We start from the raw sequence: 14,932 nt of genomic DNA, 5'->3' as shown, positions 1-14,932 counted from the left end.
GGGATTTATAGGTTGAAGGAGCATCTTACCCATGTTGGAAAGAATGTGAAGAAATGCACGTCTGCAACACCGCAGGCTCTAGAGGCTAAAGAGAAGTGCAAGAAAGCAATAAAGGCTGCAAAAAGGAAGAGGGAGGGAAGACTGTTCGTGTGCTAGAACTTAGAGAGGAAGTGAATGTATCTAGGGTTGGAGAGGAGTTAGAAGAAGTCACTTGTGTTGGAAGCTCACAGCCTCACAAATTTTGTGTGAGACCTAAACTAAGAACTATGTGCTTGTGCTGTCCTTTATTTATAAATTGTGTTCTACACTTGTATTACTGTCATATCCACTTGTGTTGTAATTACCAGCTGCTGATATGATGTGCTCAATTGCTTATGAATGGGAGGCTGCTGAAATCATCCAGATAAGTCACAATTTAGTGTTTTCTATTTTTTTGATGAACAGCTAGCTGTCTATTGACTAATTTACTAACTACTAGCTGTCAAAATGTGTTGTAGCCTTGCAGGAGCTAGGAACATGCAAGAGTAAGCTCAGCTAGGAATCAGATATGTCTACTGGCCTTCTTTTTATAATTACTGCGAGTCTGTGACTCATATATAGTAGTTATATACGTATATATAGTTATATACATAATATATATAATTTATGGCTATATTGCCAAAACGTCTAGAAAAGCGCCTAAGACCGAGTACTCCCGACTAGGCGCTAGACAATGGGTCACCGCCTAGATTCCGCCTAGCGCCTAGCTGAACCTTGACTAAGGAGAATTGATCAATTGGATTTATGCTTAAGGATGTAATACAAAACATAAAGACATGTGTGTTCTGTTGATAGTTTTATGTGAGTTTAGAGACAACAATCATAATTTGAATTTTTATTTATATGTAACTTTAGTATTTTTACAATTTAAATAGGGAACCGTAAAACTAGGAAAATGATGTTTGAATGCATTAAAACGAATATTTAGTTGGCTACAAATGTCGAAAAAATAGCTAGCTAATAAATAGCTACATGTTATTAGCTAATTTATTAAAAGTAGCTAAATAACTAAACTATTAGCAAGATATGTTTAAATATTTTTAGCTAATTTTAACAACTAATAGTATGCAACTATTAGATTAATATATCAAACATGATCTTAGATCATCTTAATAGATCCTCTATTTCAAATTTTACCATAGAAACATTGTCCAATGGCGAAGTCCTACAGTGCAAAGACAGCCTACCACGGTCCACGGTGGTCTGAGATCAGAATAATCATCCCGTTGCCCACTAATCCCCTCGGAGCTTGGACTCTCAGACTAAACAAATCCGAAGCACAAAGCAGGGGCCTCTTCGCAAATCCCACCACCACCATCACCGCCTCCCAGATCCGCCTGGCCGTCCTCCTCGTCCGCCACTGCGGCGGTGATCCCTCGCCGCCCCGCCCTTGATACCGTCGAGAGGATCGTCGAGGACTTCGCCATGGACCTCGCCATCAATCCCTTCTCCTCCGGTACCCGCCTCCGGTGAGCAGTCCTCTCTCACATCGCGTCATCCCTCGTACGGACTCCTCGAATCTGCGCGTGGTGTAACGTAGTCGAGTGCGTTTATTCTTCACAGGGACATGATACGTGCGATACGCGCGTGCAAGACGGCAGCAGAGGAGCGCGCCGTGGTGCGGCGGGAGTGCGCGGCGATACGGGCCGCTATCAGCGAGGGCGACCAGGACTACCGGCATCGGAACATGGCCAAGCTCATGTTCATCCACATGCTCGGCTACCCCACACACTTCGGCCAGATGGAGTGCCTCAAACTTATTGCTGCCGCAGGCTTCCCCGAGAAGCGCATCGGCTATCTAGGACTCATGCTGCTGCTCGACGAGCGGCAGGAGGTCCTCATGCTCGTCACCAACTCTCTCAAGCAGTATCCACCCTGTCTGCACTTAACAGTTGTGTTTGTTGATTGTTATGCGTTGTTTCTGATTGTAATTACTTAACGTGGGCAGAGATCTTAACCACTCAAACCAGTTCATTGTTGGTCTTGCACTCTGTGCCCTTGGCAATATATGTTCTGCTGAAATGGCGCGTGATCTTGCTCCTGAAGTGGAGCGGCTGTTACAAAATAGGGACCCTAATACAAAGAAGAAGGTGCTCATTTTGACATGATAGTTTAGCCCCTAGTGAATTTTGTTTAAGTGCTTGTAATGATATTCCTGTTCCTGGAGTGTAGTAGTTCTGCTTCTAATTCAACAAACACAAAGTTAACTATTAATATGTTTCAAGGACCAGAACCAGTGTTATTAAAGCTACGTTTAAACGATGTTTAAACTAAGTTTAAACGTCAAAACTCTAATTAGAGGTTGAAATCACGTTTTGGCGTTCTAAACTGTAAAACGCAGTGTTTTATGCATTTTAGACCATTAGCTATTTTTGGGCCCGGTCTATTAGTTACTTTTGGGGTTCAATCCAGTTCATGGGTGAAGTTTTGGTAAACCACTAACCTCTCTGTTTTGATATTTAACTTCATATTATTGTCTGAAATTATGATATATTGGTATTTTTCCTATGTTGTTTAAAACTACGTTTAAACTTTTGTTTAAACGTTTAGGGCTGATTTGGTGACCCGGGATCCCGGGAGGATTGGAGGGGATTGAGGGGGAAATTAGTTTATTTCCCCCTCAATCCTCTCCAATCCTCCCGGGATCCCCTTGTCACCAAATCAACCCTTAAAAGTCAAAATTTCACCCATGAGCGTTCCAACGTTTTATCGTTTTAATAAGCTTGACCAGAACAATAGTTGCCATTTCACTATCTCAGCTGATAACACCACCAGACCCATGCTTAAGAGGTAAGTGATGAGTGATTGTACTGGAAAATCATACACATTAGGTATTAACTCTAATAAATTTGTCATTGGAGAACCCTTATCATCACTGTCCTCACTTGTGCCATGAACATTTCTAAGTTGGCACTTCCATCCATCTCCAATCACCAGTGCTTATCCTTTTTTGTTAGTTTGTGAAATGTGTGATATGGAGAGATCTCATTGATTGTTTAGCTCTTGTATTTTTAGGCCGCTTTATGCTCTGTGAGGATTGTACGAAAAGTTCCAGACTTGGCAGAAATTTTCATGAGTGCCGCCACATCATTACTGAAGGAAAAACATCACGGTGTTCTGATATCTGCTGTTCAGCTTTGCATGGAGCTATGTAATGCCAGCAATGAAGCATTGGAGTACTTGAGGAAGGTATGCATGACATGATCACAAGAGTAATACTCCCTCCGTTCTTTTTTATTTGTCGTTGTTTAGTTCAAAAATGAATTAGCGGGCGACAAATATTCGAGAACGGAGGTAGTACTTTTTTTCCTGGAGAACTGTCTACACTTAGGGGTGCTTGATTTGAGGAATGGGGCAATCCATCATCTTCTAACTTGTTTGGTTTGTGGAATGGAATGAGTTGATCCATCAGAATCTCATTCTTTATAAGCTAATAATTGAGGAGTAGAGAGGATGGACTCATGAAGTCATGATGCACTAGCACATCTAGGATGTGGTAGTTCCTCAAACCAAGCACCCTGTATCGTATGTAGTCTCAATGGTAGATAACAATGGCTTTTATTTTCATTACTTGTCCGTGTTACATACTGAAATTCTTGTGTGTTTTGCATACTTGGATGCCTGGGAACTAAGTTATTCTTGTTTTCATCACACCAGTAAAAAGACAACGTTAAAAGAACTTCAAGTTTTATCCTTAGTCTAAATTGATCCTGTCCATTTACTTTTGGAAACTTGGCATGGTCTTTTAGTTTATGTGACATGTCTGTTGTATGGACTCACAGCATCTGTCCTGCTTTAAATAACCTGGACATTTTATGTTTTCTCCTTTTACTATCTATGAAGCGTATGATGCTGTTGATTAGTCATTCCAACCTTTTGCTTGCCTCAATAGTCAATAGTATAATATATATTTTTGAACTAGCTGGCACTGATTTTTAGGAAAACACTGTAGCATTTGATCAATCTCAAATTGCCAACTGTTAGTTTTCTGTTATGTGTCTGAAATGGCCTGTAAGCAAGCAACAACATCATTAGCACCCTTATCAAGGGATGCAGTGCAACCCAAACTCCCTACTTTCGACCAATAGCAGGATATAATCATCACCTAATGCTAAAAGCATATCGGTGCGTTTGTTCTTTGTTGTCTCTTCTACATAGTTGGCAAGGTATTCACAAATAGACCTTGGCAGCGTTTTTTTTCTCTCGAACAGCGCAGGAGATCTGCGTGTCATTTCATTAAGAAGGAAAGAGACAAATTTGTCCAGCTAAGGCCAGACTTACAAGACCCACACCCACTCACACAGGACCCTAACTGTACAAACCCATCTGATTGACTTGACAGATGGTGTGAGGGGTGGATATACACATGTGCCACCCAGGTATTTTGGTGCCTATTTCTTGTTTACAATGTGACCTAATTTCTCCTAGGTTGGTCTAGTTTTCTGATGACCAGTCAACACTGACAGACTGCCTTTCTCACACCTGCATGTTCCACATTGGATTGCATAAATCTCTGACCTAACCCCTGCTCTTCTGGATCATTCATGTGCTGATACCTTAACAGAAATATCCACTGTAAACATTGATAGAATAGTGTGACTGTTTTTTGTATGCAACTGTTCCCTTTGTTGCGATCTGGATCAGAAGTGCAATTTTTCTTCTTTTCTGCCTGATAGTTGAATTTTTTTGACATTGCTATTGGATAAATACCATCAAGATCAGTGTGAATTTGCATTTTCATTTGTGGCAATAAATGCTCTGACAAAGTCTTCTTGTTGCAGAATTGCCTTGAAGGACTGGTCCGAATACTGAGAGATGTATCCAACAGTTCATATGCTCCTGAATACGACATTGGTGGCATCACAGATCCATTCTTACATATCCGAGTGCTTAAACTCATGCGGATACTGGGCCAAGGAGATGCAGATTGCAGCGAGTATATCAATGACATTCTTGCTCAGGTGGTTTGTTCATCTCTTATTTTATATGCATACAACTACTGGAACCATTTCTTTCTAAATAATTACCATAACTCATGTATTACAATATTATTCGAAGTGTGAATAATCACCATAGCTCATGTATTAGAATGTTATATACAACTACATCAATGTGAACTTCTAGTGGCACTGTCAGTAATTTGTGGTTTGTTGAGTTCGAATGGATGCTGTTTCATCCAGATCTTTCCCAAGATTCTGAAAGCTGTGTAATATGGACGTTGAGTTATTATTGTTATTAACTTATTATCATCATTATCTTATCTTTGTACACTTTTTGGGTTATCTTTGCACTTGGCATCCCCTTTATCTTTGTGTGGATTATGAACACATGAATTTCTTTTCCAGGTTTCAACGAAAACCGAGTCAAATAAGAATGCTGGAAATGCTATTTTATATGAATGTGTGGAGACAATAATGAGCATTGAAGCTACAAGTGGTTTACGTGTGTTGGCAATTAATATTTTGGGTCGGTTTTTGTCCAACCGCGATAACAACATAAGGTAGATTTGCTCTTGCTCTTAGACAGCTGATATGGTTAACATATTTTTTTAATATATTGGACAAAAATGTGGAATTAAATTTTTATATCTATTTATGTTTTTAAATTTCTTTGTGGTTCAATGTTTAGGCGTAAAGTTGATTGCAATGCTATTTTGTAGACAACAAGAATGAGTGGGGCACATGACTGAGTTGTTTAATAGTAATTTTTTCTCTCATCTATCATAAGTTGTAACTAAAATTCTCATTGTATATATACTGCCCTTTTCAGATATGTTGCCCTAAACATGCTTATGAAGGCCATTGCTGTAGACACACAAGCGGTGCAGAGGCACAGGGCAACAATATTAGAGTGTGTCAAGGTAACCAAATTTGCCAGACTAATGTGATCCATCTATCCCTTTTGTCCCTTTTGTGAAATAAAAGACGTTCACCAGTCAACATGTACCACTTTGAACAACGTTCACTTGATAAGAGTTTGCTCGTTTCTATATATCTTGAGACGACAGTTCTCTGCTGCTTTGTATTTTTTCGGTCCCTGTACTTAAGGTATACGTAACAAGAGGTAACAAGAGGGGGGAGGACTTCGATCCTAGAATAATTATTTCGTTTTCAACACATTTTCTATTTATCTGTCCTGTTTACGGACCTGTCACTTTCTGCTGGATTCCTAATCTGCTTTTGGACTTATTTTCAATCACATATGTACGGTCAGGATGCAGATGTTTCTATTCGTAAAAGGGCCCTGGAACTTGTTTACCTACTTGTCAACGATACAAATGTAAAGCCATTGACTAAGGAACTTGTTGATTACCTTGAAGTGAGTGATCAAGATTTCAAGGAAGACCTCACTGCTAAGATATGCTCAATAGTTGAAAAGTAAGTTACTAATTCTGGATCCAGCATTTCTCCTTGCTGTGGATGACTTATTGTTTGTGCAGTTATGTTCTCTACTTCTCTGCATGCATTTTGAAGAAAAATCTGGTGTGCATGTTCCATATTGCCCCAATGTTTATTGTGTATCAGTATTGTTAGACATACATTGATGAACAATAAAAATTTGTGGCTTGTGCTATAAATGTTGCATTTTGATGTGGTACACTGTATTTGTCACCTCCTAGATGAAGGGTGGTAAATGGAATAAGGAAACATGATTCATTAACACGAATGTGAATTGTTTTTTTTATTTGAATAGTTGTCTTTTCTTCACATGCCCTCTTTTGATCTTGACTAAAGTCTTTAATCATAGTTCTTTCAGCATATTTATATCAGACTAATTTTCTGGTTTCTATCACTTTGTTTTTCAATATGCTAGATGACTGTCTGTAACATCAGTGTTTTGGTGCTTCTATTCCTATTGAGTTTTGACACCTCACGGAGCTGCTACTCCTTTTCTCCCCCAGTCACCCTTCCCCCTTATTCTGCTTAACTACAACACAATTTGGTTATTTACTTATTTTGGCTTCATATCAGTGCTTGATGAATTGTTTTAAATTCTGTGCTGGTATTGAAAAAATAATGGATCGTTTTGTTTATTTCCTGTGGATTTATGGGAAATTAACAGTTGTCATTTTTTGTTAGGTTTTCCCTGGACAGGCTATGGTACTTAGACCAGATGTTCAGAGTTTTATCTCTGGTACGTGGAACACTACTACAGTATAGTTATTAGGGTTATCTGAACCTCTCTTTTTGCATGGCTATCAATTCTGCAGCTATACTAGTTGCTCGTATATTCAGTAGAGTAGTCTTGTTTTTTTTACCTAACTTAAGGAGAGAAAGACTAGCATACTTGATCAGGGTTACGGACTACTATTAAGCATTCACTGGAATACTATGTTCGGGAGTTCTGATCTATGATCTACACAGTGCCAGCAATGTCTATTATCGAATCCTTGTCACGCACACCTTTTCCTTCCAGATGTGGTAACTCCACCAGTGAAAAGATTCAAGACCAACTTACTAAACCAAAATGCCAATTGCCAAATAATCTACCACATTTAGTGTTGCACACACCTTTGTTTCTATATGATTTCCCTTCCGCTAAGTAAATAATTGAGCTGTAAATGTATGAGCATGAATTTCTGTTGCAGATGTAAATTAAAGATTCCAATTAATACTGTACCTTTTTATGTCCACAGGCTGGTAATCATGTGAAGGATGATGTATGGCATGCTCTTATAGTTCTAGTGAGTAATGCATCTGAACTTCAAGGATATTCAGTCAGGTCATTATATAAAGCATTGCAAGCATCTAGTGAACAGGTGTGGAGAAATAATAAATGTTCTTTGTCATGTATACTCTTGGATTATGTATCTAATGTGCATAGATCTCTTCTATGTTGATATATTTAGGAAAGTTTAGTTAGGGTGGCTGTTTGGTGCATCGGTGAATATGGAGAAATGCTGGTCAACAATCTTAGTATGTTGGACATGGAGGAACCAATTACGGTGAGTTAAAAATTCTTATCAGCCATCTCTACTGTTATACACTTTCTACTCAGAAGACTGCACTGATGATTCCATCTTGTATTATTATGTAGTCTTGTTACTTTCTTCATGCAAATAATATGTAGGCTATGTTCAAACTGCTCCAAATCAGTGTATATACAAAGTTGGAAGCCTCCTTAGTGATTCACCTTACGAATTGCGATTACCTATGTTATCTATAATGATTGTCATTGGGAGAAGTTATGTGACCATTTGTTTACTCGTAGGGTGCATTTATGATTGATTGCAGAGTTTCTGCCTGTGTGTAGTTTATAACTCTAGCGTCTTCCCCTCATTGCCCTTCTCTTTATGTATTTCATTTAGGAGTATTGCTTCTATAATTTATTAGTGTCTAACGGCTTGGTCAATTCCTGATCTTCTTCAGGTAACAGAATATGATGCTGTGGATGCCGTAGAGGCTGCTCTTCAGCGCTACTCTGCAGATGTTACTACTAGGGCTATGTGTCTTGTCTCTCTTTTGAAGCTTTCCTCCCGGTTTCCACCAACATCAGAGTAAGTTATTGTTGAACTGGTCCTTGTGTCATAGTTAAATACTTTGTACCATAACAGGACAACCTACCAAATGACTCACATGGAGTTTGTTTTATATCAGCTATTTTTTATAAAAAATGATCTATTTTTATTCTCTATTTTTGTTCATGAACCGTATGGGTTTGGCAATACTTGAACAGGTAAACACTAAGCTCACAATTCTCGCAATAACAGATCCACAGTTTCCAACTTCGTTTAGCAATTGTAGTCTGTGGATCACATAATTTCTTGGGAACTATGTCATTTTGATCTTTCTCTGCAATAAGAACTATATTCATTGAGTTTATAGTGTAACAGCCTTTGTTTTTCTTCGTCTCTTTAGCTTTGTTTACACGGTGTCAGTTTAGTTTCAAGTCTATGTGCCCCCTTGTAATGCATGCCTTGAAACAAGTTCACTGTAAAGTGGCAGCATGATTTCATCATTTTTTTATTCTTGTGTTGTCAGGAGGATAAAAGAAATAGTTGCGCAAAATAAAGGGAATACTGTGCTTGAATTGCAGCAAAGATCTATTGAATTCAGTTCCATTATACAAAGACATCAATCGATGAAGTGAGTGGAAGATCTTGCAATTATTGAGGATAATTTTGTATTCCGTAGTTTTGTCAAAGAAAATAGTAATATGGATAATGCTGGTGTATGCGCAGATCATCTTTGCTTGAACGGATGCCTGTATTGGATGAAGCTAATTATTTGGTGAAGAGAGCTGCTTCTATACAGGCTGCAGTTCCATCTGTAAATTCTGCTCCAGCAGTCACTTCTGGAGGCCCATTTAAGCTTCCTAATGGTGTTGGAAAGCCTGCAGCTCCTTTAGCTGATTTGCTTGATTTGAGTTCTGATGATGCTCCAGTGACTACCTCGGCCCCTACAACAGCACCTAATGATTTTCTACAGGATCTGTTGGGCATTGGCTTGACTGATTCGTCTCCTATAGGTCTTACACTAAGCTATTTTGCTTTCTTATTGATTTGCTTCTGCTGCTTGTTGGTTTGCTCACGCAAAGCACGTCATACTTTATCATTATGTTTATTATTTCTTGGCACATGACACAGTACACATTTGGTTTTATTTTATGCCACTAATGCAACATGCTTATTTCTGAACACATACTCCAAGTTTGGTATTAACTTATGCCAGTAGTGCATACCTTGTTTTCTATAAATAGGATTAAACATGGTCGAGTGCATCTTGTTTCAGACGGTTAACATCTGTTGATTATACATTTATGCTCTGGTTGTAGCGACATTGTTAGTTGAAATGTTGCTTATGAGTTTGGTCTGGTCTTGTGTCTAGGCGGAGCTCCGTCTACAAGCACTGACATTCTGATGGATCTTCTATCTATTGGTTCATCTTCTGTACAAAATGGACCACCAACGGCAAACTTTAGCCTTCCTGGCATAGGTATGTCTGTATAGACAATCTGTTTTTTTTAGTTTCTGCCATTTCTGCTTATTTATCTGACACCATGCTGCAGAGACTAAATCTGTCGCTGTTACACCTCAAGTTGTGGATCTTCTTGATGGTTTGTCCTCAGGCACATCTCTTCCTGGTCAGTTCCTGATGCTTGATTATCCAAAATATAAGGGAAATTTGCAAATACCCCTAAAAGTCACCGAGTTTGATTTCCCTCCCATATCAAACTCCATGTGACTTGAAAGGCGGCTTTTGCATTTTCCTATTGATTAGTAACCTTCCCCATAATCAATGTATTTAATGCTACTCAGTTTGCCTATTCGCCAGATGAGAACGCAACCTACCCCACAATCACAGCATTCCAGAGTGCAACTTTGAGGATCACATTCAGTTTCAAAAAACAACCTGGAAAACCTCAGGAGACTACAATTAGTGCTTCTTTCACAAATTTAGCAACCACTACATTCACAGATTTCGTCTTCCAGGCAGCTGTGCCAAAGGTAGCATTTGCTTCTGACACTAATCTCATTCCCGACAACAGAGATATTAAATAGTCAGCTGTACTGATCAACTTAGTTTCTGCTGTAAATCTTGTAATCACTGTACTGATGATGAAATTGCCATAGATAAGATATGTATATAACTGAAATTAAAAATGGCTGTACTTTCCTAACATTTGCTGTTTTGCTCACCTGTGTTTCAGTTCATCCAGTTGCGTTTGGACCCAGCGAGCAGCAGCACTCTTCCTGCCAGTGGAAATGGGTCAGTTACACAAAGCCTCAGTGTCACCAACAACCAGCATGGCCAGGTTATTAAAGCCCCCCCCCCCCCTGAATGTTGCATTTGTTTAGCTTGTAGCCAATATAGTACTTTAAAGGTTTATGTAAATGGCACATCAGCTTTGGCATGGCCCTATGGAAATGATGAATCATGGATAGTATATCTGATATATTTCCTTTCAGTTGATAATAAGTTTTCTTAGTAGAAGCAAAGCTTAACACAGTGATGAATAATCTGATCATGACTTATGCTTAGAGTTTGTTCTTGAATTTTTGTCTATCCATTCTGATTCTGGACTGTTTGCCTCAGAAACCACTTGCAATGCGTATCCGGATGTCTTACAAAGTGAATGGTGAGGACAGGCTGGAACAAGGGCAAATCAGCAACTTTCCTGCTGGGTTGTAGGGCCACCTGTGTCTATAGGGTTTGGGTTGCTCTTTCAGACTTATGCTTGCCTGCTAGTGAGTTGTGTACACTGGTAGTTGGTTTTTGGCCGTCCATTATCTCTTTATATATATAGTGTACAGTAGATGACAGCGATTAATGATATATCCTCAGTTTTGCCGAAATGTATTTTTATCTTGGTGCATATCGGACTTCAGGGTAACCAAAATTTTCACCCTTTTCCCCGCGTACCAAGCACCAAAGGAATGTGTTGTACCATGATATTCCCCAATGTAATTATTTATTTTTCTAATCATTGTACAAGCTTATTGTGCAGACAAATTATTTGTTTTTCATGTGCGTTTCTTCAGGCATGTTTAGAACACCAGATTCTCTAGTTCTTGCCAACAAGTAGTTATCAAGTATTTTTCATTTGGTCCCAAGGCTTAAGTTTGACTTAGGAAATTCAGATAGCGTCTCATTGGATAACCGTACCTACGCGTACAATCCGCGCGAGCATCGGATGACCGTACCCACGCACGGCCGTGTACGTCTCTGTTTACGTATACGTGGATGCAGCTAACATAACTTATTTTACGTTTGTCCATATGGTCTACGTTTCATACGTGTAGGCAACTAAATATAAACTTAGATAAAGTTAACGTATGCGCTTCATACGTGTAGTAACCAATAACGAGGATAGGTTTGGTCTGATTTTGATGGTCCTCAACATTATCTGGATGTACGGGAAGCACGACTGCACGATCTGTCCCACAGTCCCACTGGAGTTTTTTCCTCGGTGCGTTGCCATGTATTTGCGCTGTGCATGATCTTTGATCGGTCAACATCAGACAGATTGCACGAGTGCAGTGTGACGACATCAGCACAATTCTGTAGTGGTACTCGTCTCCACTGCTCCAGACATCTAGTAGCAACAGTACTCAGAAGCCTTTACCGTCATCTCATTTCTCGTCCATGTTTTTGTTTCAGGCATGTCTGGATCTGCATGCCTGAACTTGGTTGGTTGGCTCGTTCCAGCTTGCCCCTCTGCTTAAACTCTGCATTCAACCACCTCAATAATTTTCCATTAACATTTCTTACTATCCCCCTCCCCCCGTTGCTTACCACTATTTTTCTTCTACATGTATCTAAATGTTGTTTGGCACTACTCCGTCTTGTTCGGTACTGCTAGTTAATTAGTAGTCTGGGTGCAACAATCATGCAACTAGGCTCGTTATAATCAGTTTATGATATATAATATACTGATACTAATTATGCTACATATCGAATGTATTTATGTATTGCGATTTACTACGTAAAAACCAACAAACGTTTACATAAAATGTGAATAGAAATATTATAAACATACAAAAGATGGAAGTAGAGTCATGTACTGACAATGTATCATAAAAATTTATTGAAGTTGACATAAATATGTATACAAAATTGTCGGGGACCATAATTAGGGGTACCCTCAAGACTCCTAATTCTCAGCTGGTAACCCTCATCAGCATAAAGCTGCTAAGGCCTGATGGGTGCGATTAAGTCAGGGATCAGTCCATTCGAGCGACTCGATCACGCCTCGCCCGAGCCTAGCCTCGGACAAGGGCAGCCGACCCCGGAGGATTTCCGCCTCGCCCGAGGCCCCCCTCCGACGGCGAACATATCTCCGGCTCGCCCGAGGCCCTGCCTTCGCTAAGAAGCAACCCTGACTAAATTGCCGCACCGACCGACCAAGTCGTAGGAGCATTTAATGCAAAGGTAGCCTGACACCTTTATCCTGACGCGCGCCCCCCGGCAGAGCCGAAGTGACCGCCGTCACTTCGCCGCTCCACTGACCGGCCTGACAGAAGGACAGCGCCGCCTGCGCCACTCCGACTACAGTACCACTTGACAGAGTGAGACTGACAGGCAGTCAGGCTCTGCCAAAGGCACCATAGGAAGCTCCGCTCCGCCCGACCCAGGGCTCGGACTCGGGCTAGGTCTCGGAAGACGGCGAACTCCGCTCCGCCCGACCCAGGGCTCGGACTCGGGCTAGGTCCCGGAAGACGGCGAACTCCGCTCTGCCCGACCCAGGGCTCGGACTCGGGCTAAGTCCCGGAAGACGGCCAACTCCGCTCCGCCCGACCCAGGGCTCGGACTCGGGCTCAGCCCCAGAAGACGACGAACTCCGCTTCGCCCGACCCCAGGGCTCGGGCTCCGCCCTGGCCTCTGCAGACGACCTCCGCCTCGCCCGACCCAGGGGCTCGGACTCGGCCTCGGCCATGGAAGACAGACTCGATCTCGGCTTCGGAGGAGCCTCCACATCGCCCAACCTAGGGCGCAGGCTAGCCACGTCAACAGGAGGCGCCATCATCACCCTACCCCGAGCTGACTCGGGCCGCAGGGAACAAGACCAGTGTCCCATCTGGCTAGCTCCGCCAGATAGGCAATGATGGTGCCCCGCATACTCTGTGACGACGGCGGCTCTCAGCCCCCTTACGGACTCAAGAGGACGTCAGCAAGGACCCAATCGCACCGACAGCTGTCCCTCCGCCAGGCTCCATCGCTCCTCCGACGGCCACAACATCACACCAGCTGGGTGCCAAAATCTCTCCGGCTGCCACATCAGCATGTACTTAGGGCGCTAGCTCTCCCCCACTAGACACGTAGCACTCTGCTACACCCCCCATTGTACACCTGGATCCTCTCCTTACGCCTATAAAAGGAAGGACCAGGGCCCTCTTAGAGAGGGTTGGCCGCGCGGGGACGAGGACGAGACAGGCGCTCTCCTGGGGCCGCTCGCTTCCCTCTCCCACGTGGACGCTTGTAACCCCCTACTGCAAGCGCACCCGACCTGGGCGCGGGACGAACACGAAGGCCGCGTGATTCCCACCTCTCTCACGCCGGTCTCCGGCCGCCTCGCTTCTCCCCCCTTCGCGCTCGCCCTCGCGCTCGACCCATCTGGGCTGGGGCACGCGGCGACACTCACTCGTCGGCCCAAGGGACCCCCGGTCTCGGAACGCCGACAGTTGGCGCGCCAGGTAGGGGCCTGCTGCGTGTTGACGAATAGCTTCCCGTCAAGCTCCAGATGGGCAGTCTCCAGCAACCTCTCCAACCCGGGACGGTGCTCCGTTTCGGGAGTCTTGAGTTCATGTCCTTCGACGGCAGCTACGACATGATACTCCTTCCACCGCCGTGCGACAACGACAATGGCGACCGACAGCCCGCCCGCCGGCGGCGGAATCGACGACGTCTTCCCCGCGTGGCGGAAGAGCAATCTTCGAGCTCGTCCCGCCTTCTTCCCCGTCGGCGGAGGGGAAGGCAGGGCAACCAAGGCCAAGCAGGAGGCAGCGCCTCGTCGGCTGTCGAGCGAGTCGACAGCGCCGGCACCCCAACGAGGGGCGCACCGGGTATCGACTTCCGCCTGAGACGAAGACGAGCGCCGTCTCCCCGCGACACGCCAAACCCGAGCAAGTGGACGACGCCAGCGTGCTTGCGAAAAGCTTGCAGGACGTCGCCCTCGTACCTGAGACGACGGTGCAGTCAGTCCCCGACGCGACTTCATCGCCGCTCGTCGACCGAAAGGTACCGACCGATTCCCATCCCACATCATTTGGATTCAGCCTCAACCCGCCTAGCGACCTCGCTTTGGCGGACGCTCTCGTAGAGGCGAGTCCAAACCCTCTGGGGTTTCGCATGCGGTCTCCTTGGGACCGGCTGACGGACGTCTCGACCTACGGGCCCTCTGGGTCCGAGGAAGACGACGACCCCCGCATCTGTTGGGATTTCTCTGGACTTGG

The 14,932-nt window shown here is 43.1% G+C and overlaps 1 protein-coding gene across 4 annotated transcripts; it reads left to right on the top strand.

The window, feature by feature from the left end:
* The first annotated feature begins 1,188 nt into the window (after positions 1 to 1,188).
* LOC100193027 (AP-1 complex subunit gamma-1) lies at positions 1,189 to 11,506 on the top strand. 4 transcript variants are annotated; one of them, XR_004852377.1, is made up of 19 exons: positions 1,189 to 1,508; positions 1,603 to 1,905; positions 1,988 to 2,129; positions 3,055 to 3,228; positions 4,821 to 5,000; positions 5,385 to 5,539; positions 5,809 to 5,899; positions 6,253 to 6,416; positions 7,119 to 7,173; positions 7,676 to 7,798; positions 7,889 to 7,984; positions 8,409 to 8,536; positions 9,021 to 9,125; positions 9,221 to 9,507; positions 9,867 to 9,974; positions 10,048 to 10,122; positions 10,298 to 10,486; positions 10,690 to 10,794; positions 11,076 to 11,389. XR_004852377.1 is itself a non-coding variant. In XM_035962027.1 (19 exons), exons 4-19 carry the CDS (start codon positions 3,112 to 3,114, stop codon positions 11,169 to 11,171), a joined length of 2,058 nt encoding a protein of 685 aa, XP_035817920.1. In that variant the 5' UTR covers positions 1,308 to 1,508; positions 1,603 to 1,905; positions 1,988 to 2,129; positions 3,040 to 3,111; the 3' UTR covers positions 11,172 to 11,506. The 4 variants fall into 4 exon arrangements, 3 of the variants coding, with proteins under 3 accessions (XP_035817920.1, NP_001345453.1, XP_008658081.1); XM_035962027.1 differs by having other exon boundaries at positions 1,308 to 1,508; positions 3,040 to 3,228; positions 10,314 to 10,486; positions 11,076 to 11,506; NM_001358524.1 differs by having other exon boundaries at positions 1,367 to 1,508; positions 10,314 to 10,486; positions 11,076 to 11,479.
* Positions 11,507 to 14,932: the final 3,426 nt, after the last annotated feature.

This window comes from Zea mays, chromosome 9, assembly GCF_902167145.1.
Source record: "Zea mays cultivar B73 chromosome 9, Zm-B73-REFERENCE-NAM-5.0, whole genome shotgun sequence".
NCBI classification, from domain to species: domain Eukaryota; kingdom Viridiplantae; phylum Streptophyta; class Magnoliopsida; order Poales; family Poaceae; genus Zea; species Zea mays.
The sequence above is the reverse complement of the archived record's forward strand: the minus strand, read 5'-3'. Positions and strand labels throughout refer to the sequence as shown.

Coding starts and splice junctions, on each gene's coding strand:
- LOC100193027 (NM_001358524.1), top strand. CDS start 1,465: ATGGACCTCGCCATCAATCCCTTCTCCTCCGGTACCCGCCTCCG. Junction 9,126..9,220: donor CAAAGACATCAATCGATGAA/GTGAGTGGAAGA, acceptor GTGTATGCGCAG/ATCATCTTTGCTTGAACGGA. Junction 10,487..10,689: donor TCCAGGCAGCTGTGCCAAAG/GTAGCATTTGCT, acceptor CCTGTGTTTCAG/TTCATCCAGTTGCGTTTGGA.